Consider the following 21144-nt stretch of genomic DNA (forward strand, 5'->3'; position numbering starts at 1 on the left):
GACCAGAGCACGCCAGGCACTCCTGTCTTCCACTGCCTCCCGCAGTTTGGTCAGACTCATGTTTGTAGCTTCCAGAACACTGTCCAACCATCTCGTCCTCTGTTGTCCCCTTCTCCTTGCGCCGTCCATCTTTCCCAACATCAGGGTCTTTTCCAGGGAGTCCTCTCTTCTCATGAGGTGGCCAAAGTATTGGAGCCTCAGCTTCACGATCTGTCCTTCCAGTGAGCACTCAGGGCTAATTATAATAATAAATTATAAATCCTATACTGCCCTTCATCCATAGGAGCCAACTCCTGAGGCCAAGGTCCCTTCACACACACACACACACACACACACACACACACCTAAAATATTTGAGGGGCAGCCCCCCCCCCCCAGTATTTTATTCAAGTTTCTTCATCTATCCTGCCTTCACCTGAGGAACACAGGGTGGTTTACAACGTAAAAATACATACAAACAAAAACAAAAACCCCTGCAGCTTTAAAGGCCGTAATTAGCTGAAGCCCTGGGAGAAGAGGAATGTTTTTGCCTGGTGCCTAAAGATATGTAATGAAGGTTATGTAATGAATAAAGATATGTAACAAATGAACTTTATTAGTTGCCTTTCTTTATGTACACATGCTAGGGCTAGCATCATACAGGGTGAGGCAACCATCTTTAGATAGCAGATTGCAAGCATCAGTAGAGGGTGTTGAATCATCAGTTACTTGGATTCATGTTTTTAATCAGAGTGCATAGGGCATTTCCAGTTGGATTTTCTGCTACAGGTGTCAAAATGCGTGGAATCCTTGGAAGTACTGTTTAAAACTGAATCATAATTATTTCTCTGCCTTGTCTATAATTAGCTTCCCGCTTTACCTGTGTTTGCCTCCTGTCTTTGTCTTCAATAAATGTAGGCATCATTCTGTTATTCAGGCTGTTATCACAAAAATTTCCCATTTAATCTTAATTTGGTGCTTGCAAAGTAGGATGAGCTTACAACTCCGCATGTTGTATAATGCAAAGTTTAATTGTAATTGCTTTTGTGATGGTTTTCTATTTTGATTAAGTTTTTAATTATGTGTGGTTTAGAACAGTGTCAGGTTTCTAAAGCAGGGGGTAAAGGTCAGATTCAATAATTACTTCAGAAACAAAGCAAATGCTTTAGGCTAACAAAGCAGATATTGAATTTTTTTTTCTAAAACAAAAAGCTTTCAGGATTATTAAGAGACAATGATTAATTATAAAGCTATGTTCCTTTGTAAGTGTTTGCCATGAGCAAATTAAAGGAAATGTCACTCACTTTTCAACTTCCTCCTTGCTTCACCATTTTACAGCACAATCCTATACATGCTTATTTAGAAGTACACCTCACTTAGTTCAGCTCGGCGTGCTCCCAAATAAAAGTGCAGAGGATTGAATTCCTAAACACACAGAGTAGGGAGTAAGCTCCATTGGAAGCCTGGGATAGCTCGGTTGGTAAAGCATGAGACTCTTAATTTCAGGGTCGTGGGTTTGAGCCCTACGTTGGGCAAAAGATTCCTGCACTGAAATGTACCAACTTCAGCTAGGCACTTTAAGGAGCATTTGTTGCCAAAATATTCCAGGGCAGGGAGTGCAGGTCTATTCCCCCCCTACAGTTTACATGCCTGTTCCTTGGGAGAAACCTAGACAGCATCTTAAAAAGCAGAGACATCACCTTGCCAACAAAGGTCCGCATAGTTAAAGCCATGGTTTTCCCAGTAGTGATGTATGGAAGTGAGAGCTGGACCATAAAGAAGGCTGATCGCCGAAGAATTGATGCTTTTGAATTATGGTGCGGGAGGAGACTCTTGAGAGTCCCATGGACTGCAAGAAGATCAAATGTATCCATTCTGAAGGAAATCAGCCCTGAGTGCTCACTGGAAGGACAGATCCTGAAGCTGAGGCTCCAATACTTTGGCTACCTCAGGAGAGGAGAAGACTCCCTGGAAAAGACCCTGATGTTGGGAAAGATGGAGGGCACAAGGAGAAGGGGACGACAGAGGACGAGATGGTTGGACAGTGTTCTCGAAGCTACCAACATGAGTTTGACCAAACTGCGGGAGGCAGTGGAAGGCAGGAGTGCCTGGCATGCTCTGGTCCATGGAGTCACGAAGAGTCGGACACGACTAAACAACTAAACAACAACATATCTGCTGGTGGCTTTGGTGGTAGCAGCAGTATCAACTCTGACCCTTGTCATGCTTCTTCTCTAGTTCACAGGAATGACACAAGAGTTAGAATGCTGGGGGAGAGGGAAGGAGGAATACATTTGCCATAATTGACAAAGTTCTCCACTCAGCACTAGAGGATAGTATAATTCTCAAGGCACTCTGGGGGAGTGAAACATGGCAGCAGCTGGAATCACTTTTAAATGATAAATGTGTCTCCACCCAATATATATGGGGGGACAAAATCACCATTTGAAATGGTCGCTGAAATTCCCCTACCAAATTCACCAACTGCAAGTAAGCATATGTTGCCATTTGTATGCCTCAATAAGATTCTCAAAATCCCTCCAAAGTGACTCCCTCAGTGGTGATTCGAATAATAGGAAGCAAAAATAATTTGGGGAGAAAATGAGTCACTGCTTATTATTTTTGTCACACACCCTCAGAATTCATGCACAAAGCCAACTTGGGGGGGGGGGGAGGAAGTATACCATGCATATTTTATGTTTAAGTGGGTATTTTATTTCAGATAATTTTTTTTTAAAAAAATGTTATTATGGACTACCAGGCTTTTGAAATAAGCAGGCAAACAACTGAATAAATAATTGATGGCACTGCCAATTTCCTCTTTGAATGGTAGGTAGAAAATGCATGAAAGACAACTTTTCTGTTAGAAAACATACTGAATAGAAACTATTTGGAATGTTTTCGTGGAGCCTTTCCCCAGAAATACTTTCCATTTTGTGTCACGGAACTTTCTGAGTAAGAGGAAACAGAAGTATTGTTCAAATGCCTTTTTGAACAGATTTATACAGTCTCTAGGTAATATAATACCATCCAAATGAAGCAAACTGTGGTTAGTGTTAAATTCCATACCATGCCTCCAGCACCATCGTTTGCTCAGTTTAGGCATAATGTCAACTATGGTTAGAACAAACGAGACTGGGAGGAGGAGATCTGTGCTCACAACAGGAGAGGAGATTACCATCGTTCATTCCCAATCTCAAAACTATGGTCAGAGGACTGGAAATATGATACCTGGATTCGTTTTGGTTTTTTTCTGTCTTTAGTCTACTTTTATTTTAACTTTTTGATACATGGATTTCTGGGCATCAATTCCTACGTGAGCACTTGAAAAGTTAAATATATTTGGGAAAACTTGCACATAGTTTTATTAATTTATGGTTCTTGTTTTTGTGGCTACTATTAGATGCTTATAACTTCTGTGTTTTTGAAGCCGCTGTAAACTTGTTGAAGAAGCAGCATATTAATAAATCACATTTGATGTTTAAATGTTACACTTTCTCTGGCTTTTTGTGAGACGCTTCCAGAAGCAGGGATTGTATGGGAAGGCAGAAATATTTTCTTTAGTTTGTTTACTACTGCTTGCTCATTCTTTCAAATCCTTTCCGAGGCAAGCAACACTATTATACTGGATAGTGAAAAAAGGAAAGGAATTGAAGCTATTACTCAAGGGGGAAATGGTGCTTAGAATAATTGTACCCTTCTGCCTATATCTGTTCTATTTTCTGCTGGAGAATGTGCATAGGCATATCTTTCCCTTCATTACTTGCATGTAACACAATGTACTCCTCTGGGAAGCTTTATGCCTATCTCAGGGCAATGCCTGCTCACATAGCTTGTATCTATATATTTTATTTAAAAGTTCTCATGAAAAGCTTTCCAAAGTTCACGTGATTTTTGAAGCCATCGTCTTTGCTAGGAATATTCTGTATGTGGTTATGGCTTCATTGCATAAAAACCTGAGGCAAGCATCTGTAGAGTAGCCAATCTCTTTTTCTTTTCTTTTTTGAAATTGCATTTGTATACCATGGTGAAATATATACATCCAGCAGCCGACCTGAGGCATTTGTATTGCAATCACCTGGAACTCAATACACTTGCTCCCAAAAGTTGTGCTTGCAAGTTCAACTTGAGGCAGATGTCCCTTTAGGGCATAATCAAGGTTTTAAAAGCTAGCCCTTTATTGCAGCTCAGGAAGAGAATTTCTAACACTGAGAACAGATGGGCAGTTGGACACATTACCTGGAAATCTGAGTATTCTGCATTTCTAGACCTTCTAAACAACAGCAAGGGAAAATATCATGCACTGAAATGTTTCACTATATTGGAAAGTGGACTTGATTACCTTAGAGAAAACCTTTTCAAGAACCATAATTCTGGGAAGGCAGCTGCTGAGGGCTGTTTTTACATTGCTAAGTTTGCGCAAGAACGAAGCAGTAACCTTGCCTAGCATGATAGTCTGTATTTAACATTGTCTCGGAAATGTGTGCTAACTCTTGGTTAGTGTGATTAAGCTGGCCAGAGGAAGGATATTTTGATTAGCTGAATAGCAAAGATCCATTTTAACTGAAATTTATCCTGCTGCAATGTGTATTAAGGGAAAAAAATTGAAATTACTGAGGTTCGTTTTTAAAAGTGGTTATGAAGACATGTGTGAATGGAAATGACCTTTTGGTTTGCTGATATTATATTGATTGAAAGAGTAATAGTGGATGGCTTATTCTTGATTGCTTGCAAGGGATTTCCAACTGGAAACCTACCTATTTCTTGAAATTTCATATAGTGCCAAGGCTTGTACAATCTAAAGACATTTTGTGGCATTTAGACGTTTTAGCGAAGCACATCTACACTGGCTTCATCAAATACTCCTGAATTTCACAGTAGATATGTTGGTTTAGGAGTCACTGGTATAGGCAACGAAAGGAGTGCTAGCCTTGCACACAAGGATTTTGAATTTGCTGCTGGTGCCAGTAATTACCCCAATATCAGCACACGGAAAATCAATTTCTTTTTGCCTCAGACTTGTTGCATAGTCCTTTACCTAGTAGTAGCAAAACCCTGTGTGCTTCAGATCACTGAATGTGCCCCATGTGGTGAAATAGAGGTGCAACAGCAGAACAGGGGCAGTTATGCTTTAAATGGAAGGAAATCTGTTCTACCGCAAAGTTGGCAGAGGACGACGACTATATGCAGCCATGAGACTCACTAGCTGACATTGGAACAGTCACTGCATCTCAGCCTAACCTAGCTCACATGATTGTTGTGGGGATTACCATAAATAAGGAGAGTGAGAACCATGTACTCCACCTTGAGCTTCTTTGAGAAGAAGGTGGGATAGATAAGCAACAAATAAATAAAATCATTTATAAGAACACTAACAGAACAATTAGAAGTTCTGTTCAAACCTTGTAGTGAGCAGTTTGGGGAAAAATGAAGTTGGAAAACCCAGTGTAAAAGACCAATTCATACAATACTCGCTGACACAAACATCTTCAGGTACATGCTCACTTAGAAAGAGATGCTGTGGATCTTTCATGTATGTAACTTGTATAAATTCCCATGGTTCCAGTGGCTTTTCAAAAACTGTTATTGTGATAATGGGACTTGCTACTATGCAATAACGAGAAACTAGCATTTAGTGGTTCACGTATCATTTGCACATGCTAAATACGTGTCGTAAGGGTATTTATAATGAGGTAGAGTCTCTTATTGATTCATTTATGAGAACATATTAAATTAGGTTTGCTTTCTTTCAAAAAAAAAAAAAAAACGTTAAAAGTGCATTTATCTTAAATTATGGTGTAAGTTAGTGGTACGTCACTTACATTATGATGTAGCACAGTTTTTGCTGTAGTTTTCAAAGGTTCACAAACTGTAAGTAATGACAAAAAGAAGAAAGAACCATTCTAGAAAGAAAGAGGATTTGGTCTCAAGGGTCTCAATACTGTAAAAGCTGCAGAGAAAGTAAATAAAGATGAATCTGAAGGCAGAGGAGGTAGCTGGGATAGAGAAGTGATGCTGCAAGGGAGCACTGGTGGGATATATAGTTTGATATCCATGCAGCTAGAACTGGAGATTGATTCTGGAACAGGTTTTATTTACCAGCATTCAGCTTGCTGAAAAAAAATAGATGGGAGGAAGCTGAAACACTGCAGTCTTCTGAAGTCTAAAAGTCTATTATTCGCCTTCGCAGAATGGATTGGAGATAAGAGATAAGAACGCATTAATACAAATAAAAAGCTACCACTTTATTTTCAGGGGGAAAAGGGAGGGTTAGATTATTTTCTGTTTGAGACTGCTTTCTTCTCAGAAAGCAACATTTCATTTCAAGTTTTTGGGGGGGACAGAAAACATAGAGTTGTGAGAGTGGCAGGGGGATAAATTGTATTTTGTGCTGGTGCGGAAAGGAGGGAGGGACTTCTCCTGTACTGAGAGCCTTCAGTTTGTTCCTGTGAGATGCTCCTGTTGGTGCACTGGCTTGTTGATTTGGGACAATTGGTCATAAAAGAGAGACTGATTTCAGAGTAAACATGTTTGGGATCAGACTGTGTATCTTTGATTGTTTTCACAAATGGTGTTTAAAGTGCTTTGTAATGCAAATGTGAATGCTACGGTACGTTTAATGCCTATTCAAATCGCTCTCCTACGCTTTCTGTTTCATGTTAACAACAGACATATATTTCAGTAAATAGGGTAAGAGAATCTCAGTTTATCCCTAATTTCAGTTAATTTTGAGGAACTGTGCTGCAGCTAATTTTCAACTCCCTTCTGCAACTGTGTTTCTCAAAACGTATGAAAGAACTGTGTGTTGATTTGACCCTTCATAAACTTCATATGCTGTGTAAATATATAGAAAAGGCCAGTTTGGGTTCAGTCTAAGCCCAGCATCCATGCAGCATTTGCACTTAACAGAACCCTGTTTTTGTTGTTGGCCCCCACCCCACAGTTTACTTATTTTATTTATTTATTGCTCTTATATACCAACATTTTCTCCCTAGAGCTCAATGTGGCTTATATGGTTCTCCCTGTCCTCCTTTAATCCCACATCTCAAACTCCCATTAGCTCAAACTCCCATTAGCCAAAACCAGCACAGACAGTGGTCAAGGATGATGGGTGGTCAAGGTGTAAATCCTACACCACCTGGAGAGCCACGGGTTTCCCATACCTGCCTTAGGCAGTTGGGGCCCAGGTTATCGGAAGGCCTGCAAGAACAGCTGCTCTCTGGCTTGCCGTCAAGATCTATTACACTGAGAGGCACCAGAGAAAAGAACTTTTCAACCTTTTATTCCATTTTTATGGAGGCTGGTATTTTAGCTGCTGATTTTTTTTATGGGTTTAGCATTGACTGGCTCTAATTGTATTTTAAATACTGTATAGTTCCCTGTTGTCTTAATTTTGTATGCCGCGTTGGAAGGATTTTGCCCTCAAAAGGCATACAGTGGTACCTCGAGTTAAGAACTTAATTCATTCTGGAGGCCCGTTCTTAACCTGAAACTGTTCTTAACCTGAGGTACCGCTTTAGCTAATGGGGCCTCCCGCTGCCGCCACGCCACCGCCGTGCGATTTCTGTTCTCATCCTGAAGCAAAGTTCTTAACCCGAGGTACTATTTCTGGGTTAGCGAAGTCTGTAACCTGAAGCGTCTGTAACCTGAAGCGTCTGTAACCCGAGGTACCACTGTACACACATTCGAGTTACAATTAAATAGGAAGAGCCTGTGTTTTGTAATGGTTGTACACACGATCGAATCCTCATTCAGCCATGAAATGCGCCTGGTTGCTGTCTCTGGCCTAACCTATCTCACATGAGTGTTGTGTTAAAGGTATTCCGCCTAAGTATCAAAATCCAGTGGAATGTTTGCTTTTCTTCTCCCCCACCATTTTGCTTTACCTGGTTTTACTTTTTGTTTTATATTCTAATACCTCATTGGATACACATGTGCTGTGTGTGTTTGCATGCTCCATTGCTATGAACTGGATTATTTTTTTCACAGCATGATTTACTTCCTCCTTCTTGCATTCTCCCCCTCTGGCTACTAAATGTAAATTTTGTCTTTACTAACCTGAAATGTTCCCCAAGCCAGGGATTTGCAGTAAGTTTGAATATTGTGCTTGGGAATGAGGGGAGTTTAAAACAGGTTTTCTTCAGGCAATTGCTTTCAAATCATGTCTCAAACGCGCTTGTCCTTTAGGCTTATGAAAATTATCTCTCAAAGGCCACCCATGTCACCTACTATAAGCGGCACTGAATACTTCCTTCTGTTTCTTTCTTGAACAACTTATATATTGCTAACCGCATTTGCCTCGGAATTTCCCCCGCATGTTTTTAATTCCTTTCACCTTATGAAGTAGTGAAATCAGTGGGGTGCATTTGAAGGCTTTTGAAGTTTTTATTTTCTCTTGTAGCCTTACTCCCGAGAGTAAGCCGCCTTTGAAGTAAATTGTAAAAGTGAAATCAGAACCTACTTTCTGCATTAATATATTTGTATCCACACATAACTTAAAAGTACTTATGATAATCAGGACTTTTTGTAATAGTGAATGAACTGAACAGCGCAAGGAAGGCCAGTCTGAATTTAGCTTTGGTTAGTTCCTGAAGCCATGGCATGACAGTGTGACCAGGCACAGTGACACGGAGTCAGGATAGTACTAAACACTTAAGAAAAAGAATACGCTGGCCTAGAATCAGTACTTAATCTAGGTGTGATGAACACTTTGTACTTGCCCTGGATTGGCTTTCCTATTCTGTTTCCTACTCTGCGAAAAAAGTGCATTGAACAAAGACTTTGATCACACTTTACTGTACAGTAATAGAGTTTCAGAGGGAATGAAAAGTGGAAATAGAAATCCACTTTTACTTCTTAGTCAACACCCTGCTCAGTATATCATTGCGCCACTTGTAATACTGTGCATTCGACCCCATAGTGTAACCCGGGTTTGTCCTATGGTTGACAGCACATGGTTTGCCTAGGAGAGCTAAACCACAATCCTAGATTCAGTTGCCATGATGAGCCAAACTATGGCTTTGCGCAGCAGCAGGATGACTGAGAAGGAGCAAAGTAGCCACCATCTCCTCTTTGGAAGCTCACTTGCTTACATGTTCATGCTAAGCCATGACATGCAGATCAGCCCGTTCTCACCCTTTTTTGTCTGTCTCATGAGAATACAGAGCCAATATCTGGGTTCCTAATTGCACTAATATATGAGACCCATATGCTGGCTGCATAGTTCTTGTAGGAGAAAAGTTTTTAAAAGTTGGATCTCACAGGTAGAATGGTAATAGTATAGTCTTCGATATGCATGTTCTTGCACCCACCATTATACAAGCAAATGGTGGTGGACCAGAAAGCAGAAGAGCTACAGCATTTACTGAATATTAAAATACAATAGTCTATTAAACATTAAAAGCTTCCCTAAACAGGACTGCCTTCAGATGTCTTCTAAAAGTCTGGTAGTTATTTTTCTCTTTGACATCTGGTGGGAGGGTGTTCCACAGGGCAGGTGCCAATACCGAGAAGGCCCTCTGCCTGGTTCCCTGTAACTTGGCTTCTCGCAGGGAGGGAACCGCTAGAAGGCCCTCATCGCTGGACCTCAGTGTCCGGTCAGAACGATTGGGGTAGAGACGCTCCTTCAGGTATACTGGGCCGAGGGTACGGATATGGACCCAAATTTTACCCTTGTATGAGCAGAAGACACTTTTGCTCATACAAAGTGGGGTTCTGAATTCCCTTTCCACAAGTGCAGTGGGCCTTTCCCTCTCTCCTACTGCTTCTTTCGCTCCCTGAAAGCCACTCCTGAGCAAGTCAGAAATACCTTTTCAGAGGTCTGTAGCAGAAAGGAATAGAGAAACACCTGTTGCACAAGTAAAACTCGTGGAGTTTTTGAATCCGAACCATTGTTTAACTAGTATCTTTTGAGATTTTCTTGTGTGTTTTTCACTCAGTGATGGGGCCTCTCCCACCCGATTTTTTTCTTCTCAGATAACATGATTTATAGGTCCACTGCAGGGGATAGTAAGAATGGGGGATATGTTTGTGTGCCTATGTAAGCAAGAATTTTGCACAAACAAATCTTAGAAACATATTTCTTGAACTTAATTCTGGAAGAGCTGAGCTGTAGCCCATTCTCACTGTTAAAAGCAAAGCTATTAACATCTTCTGATATAGATGGGTAGACTTTTCAATTTGCGGGTAGGATCACACTGAGAATGTAGTTAATTGGAGATTAGCGGGTCACAGGATGAAAATACGCAGCATGAAGCAGAAACAGAATGTCGTTCTTCCAAACTGCAGGGTGTTTGAATTAAAGGCCTTTATTTTCTGCCTCAGGTGTGTGTGTGTGTGTGTGTGTGTTGAGATCATACAAAAACCTGCAATCATTTTAATGTGTTTGATCCCTGCTGTTCAGTTTTAATACTGATATCTATGTGAATGGTTTTGCTCCTCCCAAGAAGATTGGCAGGGTTAAAGATAATTATGTCACAATCACATATGACAAATACGTCTGGTATTCAGGCCAAGGAGTTTCAACCACTTACCCACAGCATTTCCATCTTATCAGGATTCAGCCTTAGTTTTTTGCCCCCATCCCAGCACTGCCTCCAGACACCTGTCCATCACCTTCCCAACCTCTCCTGATTTTAATGGAGTGGAGAAAGAAAGAGCTGCCATGTCTTCAGCATACTGATGACATTGTGCACCAAATCCCCAGATGGTTTATATCAGGTGCACAACCTGCAGTCCTCCAGATGTTGTTGGACTACACCTCCCATCATCCCTGATCACTGGCTATGCTGGCTGGGGTTGATGGGAGTTGTAGTCCAGAAACAACTGGAGGGCTGCAGGTTATGCACCCCTGGTTTACATAGATGTTAAATAATACAGGAGGCAGAATGGGCAGCCCAGAAGCCATGGCCCCAGAAGCCATGGGGTTCATTCAAATCTGTTGCACAGCCTTAATTGTGGACAGCAATTGTGCTGCAGGTAGGAATGGGAGAGAAATTAGATTCAGTTTGCATGTAAAGGTGTGCTTACTAAATTAGCACTTTCCAAAACAATACACGAACTGAAACAAAACCATTTTTTGAAATTTGCACTTCTTCAAATTTTGCAATCCAGCTCTCTACCCTAGTAATGTGTACAGAAGTACATATGTGGGTTAACTTGCACATATTAATGAAATTAACATACAAAAATGTCTTATATTACTTTGCAAAAATGTGCATATTAGAAGAAATTTACACTAAAATGCTGGTAATTTTTTTCTGGGATTTTTTTTTATATAAGAAACGCTTTTGTGGAAATGTGGATAACTGAAATTAAGATTGAAAAACACACATGAGAGAAACTGAAACTGACAGATTAACCCATCCTTGTTGCAGGCCTGGCTTTGTGCTAAAAAATGGCACTTTGTCATAGTTGCTTGGATTAACTGCAGAAAATGACAGAACACAGTATTTTACATTATGAGGAAAAGCTCAGACTGTCAGAAATTGAGACGGATGCTATTGCCCTGTTTTTACTTCTTTCTAAAGGCTTTTATAATTTACAAATCAAAATGATTATATATGGTGTTGGAAGTGACAAACGTAGAGGTTGTGATAATGGGTTTTTTGGGGAGAGGCTTACAAAATTTATTGTTACATGCAAGTTGTGAGGTTCCAGGAGGTTACCCAGAGTTAATGTTTCCTTTGGAAATGCGGCACAGCACAGACGGTGGTGTCTCTATGATATATGGTCTATTTACACATGTATACAACCCAAACCCAGGACGGAACAGTTCAAAGCATTAACACTCCAAAAAGGTTCATGCTTCTCTCATAGCTGTAGCCTGGGATCTGAAAAGACCTCAACCATCGCTCTGACCCTCCTTCCAGCTTGCCGCTTACAGGCTGAAACCCTTTCATAGAATCATAGAATCATAGAGTTGGAAGAGACCACAAGGGCCATCGAGTCCAACCCCCTGCCAAGCAGGAAACACCATCAGAGCACTCCTGACATATGGTTGTCAAGCCTCTGCTTAAAGACCTCCAAAGAAGGAGACTCCACCACACTCCTTGGCAGCAAATTCCACTGTCGAACAGCTCTTACTGTCAGGAAGTTCTTCCTAATGTTTAGGTGGAACCTTCTTTCTTGTAGTTTGGATCCATTGCTCTGTGTCCACTTCTCTGGAGCAGCAGAAAACAACCTTTCTCCCTCCTCTATGTGACATCCTTTTATATATTTGAACATGGCTATCATATCACCCCTTAACCTCCTCTTCTCCAGGCTAAACATGCCCAGCTCCCTTAGCCGTTCCTCATAAGGCATCGTTTCCAGGCCTTTGACCACTTTGGTTGCCCTCCTCCTCTGCCCTCCTTTCCCCAAGAATACGCCACAGCAAATTTAAATCCTAAAAACTCCAAACTCTTTTTGTCTCTGCCCACTTGGGCTCCACCCATTTGTGTCTGGCACAGAGGCCCCACTTTCTTAATGGCTCATTGCCTTGCCTTTGTTAGATTAATGACTCATACTTCACAGCCATTATCAGGCTGGCCTGGCTATTCCAGCAATTGAATCCCTACTGGATCTGGAAATTCAGGGGTTTTAATTAAATTCTAACCCTTTACTGGTTCCAGGAATTTAGGGGAGTCTTTCCTCACATAAACAGGGGGCAACACAATACATCAGTCAACACATGATAATTAACCATATGCCTCAGATGTGTGCTTACCCTGTACGAGAAACCAGGCTTTTAGCATTACAGCTCCTGTTCCCTGAGATCAATTATCCGCCACAATCAGGCATCTTCTGTCATGATATTTAGGCACCTACTGAATACCTTTTCGTCATTGTTGTTGTTAAAGAAGGCTTTCCCTGAGGTGCAGCACAATAATTTATGGAAGATCAATTTTATATTTGATTAGATGGTTTTTGTTGTTTTTAGAGTTTGCATGGATGGGTTTTTTTTATTGTTTTAGCATTTGCTGAATTGATTTGATTGCGCTCAGAGCTTGTCTTTCAGCGTTTTATCCTGTTTTTACTGTGTACACAACTTTGATGGTTTAATGCCATGAAGCGGTCTATATATTAGAAGAAGAAATAGAAGAAGAAGATCATCATAAAGTTAGGCAGCAGGAATGACTTCTCTGCTGCATGTGAAAGCAGCAGTTTTGTAAATGGGGTGCCCACCCAGTGGAACACCTTCCTGTCAGATGTCAAAAAGATAACCAGTTACATGACCTTCTGTAGATTTTTTTTTCCTAAGAAGAAAGAAGCAGGAGAAGAAACAGAAGTAAAAAAAAAAATATGTTTTATTGACCTGTTCGAAACAGCACCATTGGTATGGATAAAATTTTGTCTGTGTGAATGTATTAGCTTAGTCCTTCCCTAAACAAAGACCCAGGAAACAGCAAGAAAGCATCAAGAGATAAGTCCTCATTTCTGCCCTGACAACAGAACAAGTTTGTAACTGGAGACAGAGCAACAGCAACTGCTCAAAGTCAGCCATAGTAATCGACGCTGCTGTACTTTATCAGACTTCTGAGAAGCATGCAAACTTTCAGCATTAACCACTTGGTGAGCTGATGGATTCCTAGTTGTTCTCTCTTAATCCCTGGACCTGTATTAATTATCCTACTTTACACTTTCCTATCATATATTTTCTCATCCAACAAATCAACCCACCTAAGTGGGTCATCGCATTCTATAAAGAGATTTTGCATAGTAATTCTGCTTTCCAGGGCCACTTTTCACTTGACATTTTGTGGCAGAGATGGGAGACTACAGACTCGGGGACAAAATGTGGCCCTCCATATGTCTTGGTTTGACCCTCAGGACTCTTCCCAGGCCACATCCACTTCCTAGTTACAACCCTCATTGGTCCTCCTTTGCACCCACCTTAGTGGTTTTGCCTGGCTGGAACGTGTCTGTGAACTCTGCTTCTTGTCTGGATGGAGAGTAGAGAGGGATGTCTTAGTGTGTATAGAAGCAAGCTTGTTCTGTAATTGTAACATTAGCATTCTTTGTCCTGCCTGTGTCTGCTTCTGACTCCAACCACCACTGGCTTGTAGCTTTCAGAAGGCTGCCTATGAGGAAATGTGACCTTTGAACTGACAAATGTCCTGCACCCTCTCCCATAAGATATTAAGGAGGAGTGGACATGGTACTAAATACCCAGGTTTAGGGACTCTAGAACCTGGATATAGAGCTGCAGTATAAGTTCTGCGTCACCCTGTAATTAGGTACTGTTCAGACTTCAAAATGTATTTGGTCATATGAACCTGAGGAGTTCCAACATGATTGAATTAACATTCTACAGCAAGGCCATCACTCATCTTATTAGTGCCTGAACCTTTCTACCCTCACCTCTCTGTCTATTTCCAAACCGTGTCAGTTTCAGATTGTTCCTTAATAATATTAATTCTGTCCCATTGCCTCATAAATCTTGAATTAATTCTCCCCCCCGCGAAGATTCATATTTGAACATATTTTTCCACAATATATGCCAGTAATCCAGAATCCTGCACACGTTGGCAGAGTGTGTGTTAGCCTGCTGTACCCCTGCTCCAACCCTTTTCATGACGTCTTTAGGATGTTTTGGGGCTACTTCCTTGTTTGGCGCTGTGTGCATGCGTGCAACCGTGCATCAGTCAGACACACCTAAATCAGGATTTGCTTGTTTGTTGTTGTTGAGCTTTCACTGGGGTGTTGTTTTGCTGGCATAGCAAAGGCAAACAGCAGCAGCATTGGAGAGCTCAGAGGTGACATCATAAAGTCTTCAGAGTAGCTTTGGATGTTATGATTAAGCAGCCACGCTGGATAAGCAACTGATGTGTGTGCATATGTTTTTGTGTGTGTTCCTAGTGCAATGTGTCTGCTCTATGCTTAGATGGATGAGCCCTATCTGTTTGGACGCCCACACATTTCCATAGTGAGGTTAAGCTACTTCTCTTTTTGCACAAATCGGCTCCACCTCTTTGTGGGGATGCATTGCAGGCGAGCCACCAAGCCTCCCCCCTCAGCGTGGGGGGGTGGAACTGCATCCCGCCTTATGCTGGGGAGGCCCGGGTATGCCAGTTAGCCCAGCGGCCAATCAGGTGGCTTTGGGGCGTGGCCGGGGCCGATTTAAACCACAGCGTGACGCTGAGTTGCCCCTTTTCAGCCTCGCACCGTGGATCTCCCGCCCTTTCTCAGGTTGCGCCTTTGGCCTTGCTATGGACTTCGGTTGGTCCCCGTTGAGGGGCCTGGTAGGACTTTTGCCACTTGGCAAATTGGCACTGGCCACTTGGTTTTCGCCTACCTCGTAGCAATCATCACAACTTTGTAAGGCTTGGTGGTTAGGCATTGGAATAGCAGTGTGTGGGGGAAGGGAGGTGCAGCCATCACCTGCCCCTCCGTGCTCAAGGGTATTCTGTTAAAGGAATCCAGGGGTGTGGATCTCATCCGAAGCTCGGGGAGGGGCAAGGGCCATGCCATGACCCCAGTGGGAACCGAGGGGAAGCTAGAGTCGATCCACATTGGTGGGGCTCTCCCTACTGGTGATTTACCCTTACCAGGCTCCCTGCAAGGCGGGCAGGAGTCAGATATAATCTGTTGATGCCAATGCCTAAGCCAATACTGCTCATATTCTGTAACCAATAAAGTTGTGGCCTAAATTTTGCCCATTAACATTAACCTAAAATTCTGTGTCCTTGTGTCTTTATTCTCATGGGGGTGGCTTGGGGCTTTGACACACAATATTCAGGAAGCATGAAAAGCAGGTGTATGGGTCAGGTGGGCATCCGCTGTTGCCTATTAATTGTACTGTCTGACACTATCCAAAGCATCATTATTAATAGCATTTACAAGGCTAAATATTTGAATCTAAAATCTGCAAATGTTTGTTTATATTATGACAATAATTTTTTCTTGCGAAGAACAATATTTAAATTTAGACAAAATCATCTGCACAGCTTGGCATACTTATTGCACTGAATCCCCGTTCACATGAGTAAGATGTGGACATTGTTGTATGTGAGTCTGTCTCTGTGTGGGTTTTGCATTCCTTGCTGGGAACAGATTTATTCTATTTGAAAATTCATCGAAAGATTTATATAGTGTTGAGTCTTGGCTTTTTGTGGGAAAACAGTTCCACCTGCTGGATGCTGTGTGTAAAAGTCAGCATTTCATTGAACGTATTTAAGCTACCAGTTAATTTCTCTTAACTAGCACCGAGGGAAAATAACCTATTTAGTCTTAGCTTTGCCACTGCTGCTGTTGTTATTTAAACAAAAACAAAAACAAAAAACCCTATACTTTCAGTTTGCTTTTTGGTCTCCCCTCAAAATTTGTCTGTGCCTTGTGATCATTTAACTCAGGCTTTCAAAGTAGTGACACTAGAAATCTGAAACACTGTTCCTATTGAAACCAGAAAGGCAACTGTCGTCTGCTGAAAACAGTTCTGCCCACCATTTTTTATTTTATTTTTTGCAAAAAAAGCAAGTATTTCCCAAACTTTCCCCCCTGTGAACCACTTAGAAATTGCAGCAGGTCTCAACTGACCGCATAATGATATTTCTGCCTGCTGTAGCAATTGTAATGTGCTGTGATAGACGCCGTGTGGTTTTTTAAATTGTGCACTGCAGATTGCAGTATAAATAAATTATATATGCCCTTTTCCTGAAAATAAATGGGAGTAAGTTACATTAACTATTCCTTGCACTTTGATGCCACTGAAAAGTACATTGCGAGATCGTTTTTATCAAATGCTGCTTTTTTTCCATATGACAGGCCTCCTCCTAATACATGGTTTAAACCAGTGCTCACAAGATAAGAAAAGGCCTGCGAAAAGCTGCCATCTATTCTTTGATTATATATAGGGAACAGTTATAGCAGGCTTAATGAATGTGATGGCAATTACCTGGAGGCTGCCCAAATCACCCATTCATGGTCAGTATGCCACAAGGTCAACTCTAAAGGGCTCTTAGCCATACACATGCAGCTTCTACACTGTAGTGTGGCTAGCATCTAGCATCGGTGGTGTGTAGCATGTTGCACGGGTCAAGAGCCCTTGAAATTGTACAGCTGTTGTTAAGGTGATAACAGCCTTCATGCATCTGCAGCTATCTTTCAGTGATGCATGCTCCTTGCATCTTTGTTTATTGACCTAACAGTATGAAACTAGCAACCACGTGCATATATACTTTTCCAATTTCCATCACAATTTTTCCCCCTCCCTTTAGCTCAGCTAGTCTACAATTATATCTGCCATACTTTCATTTTTCATCAGGGTCCACAAGCTGTCAGAAGACTGATCTGGTGAAACGTACATAAATGTAAAAAGAACTGATTCATTTATGCTAACATCACCTGATGGTGTAAAGGCTACAATAATTGCCTGTCTATGCTGGTACCATCACTTCTGTAACACTTTTACAGATAAGAAATTAAACAATACTGGCAACTGCAGTGCAAATGTGCATGTAGGCAAAGTTTTTTTAAAGTCTTTTTTAAGATAGCAGGCTAGTTAGTAATCTCTTCTCCATTTCATGACACTTTAGTGTTGCAGCAAATACAGGCAATTGTTTTTCCCCCAACAAATGGGGAATTCAATCTATAATATAATATATTCAATCTATAAATAAAACATTTGTTTATGAAGTGCCTGTCTGAAAGTTATGCATGTACAATAACAAAAATAGGGAAACGGAGGTAGGTAAATTGGGAATATCATTAGTGTACTGTAAGCTTTTTAAAAAATGTAATTAACTACTCATTGTCATTGGGGATGGTTTAAAAGAATATGAATATTAATTACTATTTTTCCTCTGAATTTCTTTTTACAGGAGTTGTCAAAGTGGATTATGGAGACGTATCAGTCAGAAAAGCATTGAGAGAGAACTTAAAATGCAAACCGTTTTCATGGTACCTAGAAAATGTCTATCCAGACTCCCAGATTCCCCGACGATATTACTCCCTTGGAGAGGTATGAATTATTTATTTTGCACAAGGATGGTTTTTGGTTGTTGTTGTTTTTTAAAAAAGATCATCTGAAATGAGCCCAGGGCTTTTTAATTGTTCCCTGTGCAGCCCTTGACACTTTAAATGTTATACATTTAGGTAACTTTTAAGTAACATTTTCTGAAAATATGTTAACATTTTGTTTTTCATGTGATGAGGGAGAAGAAGGTGTACTGTGTGAGCTCTAACTCCACTATCAATATCAGTGTTGCTCTTCACAAGTTGGAGGAGTAACTTCTGAAGCTGTGTGTAGGTGCTTTGTGTAATTTGGAGGCCTGGGAAATCAAGGTTTTAATGTGTGAAAGGGGGCTCCACAAATTGAAAATGTTCTTCATTGTAGAATTTATCCTTCCAACTCTTGGATGGTGTGGAGGCCAGGGCAGATCTAGTGTGCTTATCCTCACTCTCCCTCTCTCTCTCATTGCACGAGAGGATTAGAGCTAAATCTCCCAGTTCATCCTAGAGTGTCTCATGCCTGAGGCCTCTCCTCAGTCCTTCCTCCTGCCACGCATAAAGTTTGAGAAAGGCGAACAGGAGGAGAAATTGCAGGTGACTTGAAGGATTGTATCCCCCCTCCCCCCAAAAAAAACCCTTCACTTTTTGATTCTTCACAATACAAAAACCTAAACAAAGATGGTTGTCCAGTATCATGATTTGCATTGCATATGTGCCGTAACTTAAAAAAAAAGGAATGCTTTCATTTCTGCTTTAGACAAATCAATTGCTTAGACGCCTCTCCAAAGATCTGTGTGCGTTGTGAGTCATGGGAAATCATTCCCATGTTCACTGACATGAGATCTCCTCCTGAATTTGGCTAAAACTTTTGAAATCTGCTTTCAAGTGTCCCACCCCACCCCATCCCACCCCGGCACCAGAATTTAGAGCTTTGGTGCAGTCCAAATTGTCAGATAATTTGCTACTGTAATCTTCCCTTGTCTTTCATCTTGTTTAATTCTTAAATGCTGTACATTTTTTTGTTTGAAACATCTGGCAGTGATGTATTTAAAAAGTGGAGGGGGAGGGGTTGCATTTGCTTTACAAATGACATTCATCTCCACTTTTAGAATTATAAATTACAATGCCAGATCAGGTTTCACTCCAAGGCTTGTCAGTCGAAACCAGGTTTAGAGAAAGAAACCTAATAATAATTCTGGGACATTTTTTAAACGGCACACTTAATAGGCGTGAAATAATGAGAGTTTTGCCACGTAACTGACAGTTCATGGAAACTAAGGTAAGTGAAGTTACGAAACAATCATTAAAAACACATTATTTTCACCAATAAGTGCTAGGTTTCTATGGAAACAAGAGGAGAATTTCAAGCAGCAGCTGTGAAATAAATATTGCTTGTCAGTTTCAGCTTCTAGCTGTCCACTGAGCTTATGAGGACACCCCACCCCCCAGACTCCTGCAGATAGAGCTATGAGGTTTGTCGCAGGGATAGGAAACCAGGTGTTTTTGGATTCCAGCCAGCTCTAGCAACAGCAGGAGATTCCAGCAGCACTTGGAGGTCCACAGGTTCCCCATCCCAGCTGTACAGGGAATAGCAATAGTAACTGTTGGCACAAAACTTTCATCGACACAAGCAAGTCTTGTAAGTTCATCAACATTCTTCAACAGCAGGATTTTTATTTTTTTTAAGAAAGTGGAGAGAAACAAGTTTGATGAAAAAGCCAAGTCTAAACTTAAAATACAGCAATACAGTGGTACCTTGGGTCACAAACGCTTCAGGTTACAGACTCCGCTAACCCGGAAGTAGTACCTCGGGTTAAGAACTTTACCTCAGGATGAGAACAGAAATCGCGTGGTGGCAGCGCAGCGGCAGCAGGAGGCCCCATTAGCTAAAGTGGTACCTCAGGTTAAGAACAGTTTCAGGTTAAGAACAGACCTCCGGAACAAATTAAGTTCGTAACCAGAAGCACCACTGTATAACAGTTATGCAGAAATATGCAATGTGCTAAGCATGTCTGTTTACAGGGACGCGGGTGGCACTGTGGGTAAAACCTCAGTGCCTAGGGCTTGCCGATCGCATGGTCGGCGGTTCGAATCCCCGCAGTGGGGTGAGCTCCCGTCCTTCGGTCCCAGCTCCTGCCCACCTAGCAGTTCGAAAGCACCCTTAAGTGCAAGTAGATAAATAGGTACCACTTTATAGCGGGAAGGTAAACGGCGTTTCTGTGTGCTGCGCTGGTGCTGGCTCGCCAGAGCAGCTTAGTCACGCTGGCCACGTGACCCGGAAGTGTCTTCGGACAGTGCTGGCCCCCGGCCTCTTAAGTGAGATGGGCGCACAACCCTAGAGTCGGACATGACTGGCCCATACGGGCAGGGGTACCTTTACCTTTACCTTTACCTTTAAGCATGTCTGTTTAGAAGTAAGCCTAAGCTTAGGCCACATGACCCGGAAGCTGTCTGTGGACAAACGCTGGCTCCCTCGGCCAGTAAAGCGAGATGAGCGCCGCAACCCCAGAGTCGGTCACGACTGGACCTAATGGTCAGGGGTCCCTTTACCTTTAAGCATGTCTGTTTAGAAGTAAGCCTAAGCAAGTGTGTTTAGGGTCGCAGCATTCATTGATTTAGTCTGTTTGTCATGCAAAACAAACAAACAAACTCACTGCACTAAAGGCCTTCAGGAACAGAGAAGCATGTCTCCTCACTCTCTGAGGATTATATTCCTAGAATCATAGAGTTGGAAGGGACCATGAGGGTCATCTAGTCATGCTCTACCGACTTTATAAAAGCCAATGGTTATTTGGATCTGTTTCCTGCAGTGAGCAGAACCCATGGCTCCCTTGTAAAGCAGAGAACAGGAGTGAAGAAAATCATGACATTCCTTATTTCACAAAGCTTAAAATTAGTGGGTACACAATGTATAATGTCTGTTATTACAAACTAGAGACTTCTGTTGTTCACATCAGCATTTATTTATTTTTCCCTTTCCCTTCTTTTTTATTTGCTTTCTTTTCTTTACTTGCTACTTATGAAAATTAAAATGAAATTTTAAGCTTTATTACGACTTTCTGTCATAATGAGGACTGAGCATCCTTGGTAGGCAGGGAATGCTGATTGGTTGTTTGAGATAGAAGTAAAACCATGGGAGAAGGAATGGGATGAGCAGCAGGTTTGTTTGGGTTTTTTTGTTATTTTGCCTAGCTTATGTATCTGTGTATTTGTTTATCAAAAGCCACTGAGGGGGTC

The 21144-nt window shown here is 41.5% G+C and overlaps 1 protein-coding gene across 2 annotated transcripts in view; it reads left to right on the forward strand.

Annotated features, from left to right (window-relative positions):
* GALNT13 (polypeptide N-acetylgalactosaminyltransferase 13) overlaps positions 1–21144 on the forward strand; it is a 151868-nt gene that overhangs the window by 101483 nt on the left and 29241 nt on the right. For both annotated transcript variants that reach the window (XM_081007477.1, XM_081007478.1), the window contains exon 9: positions 17778–17917. In XM_081007477.1, the coding sequence (XP_080863603.1) occupies positions 17778–17917 (140 nt within the window). The remainder of the gene's footprint in view (positions 1–17777; positions 17918–21144) is intronic.

Source organism: Podarcis pityusensis (assembly GCF_964106645.2).
Source record: "Podarcis pityusensis genome assembly, chromosome: 1".
NCBI lineage: Eukaryota > Metazoa > Chordata > Lepidosauria > Squamata > Lacertidae > Podarcis > Podarcis pityusensis.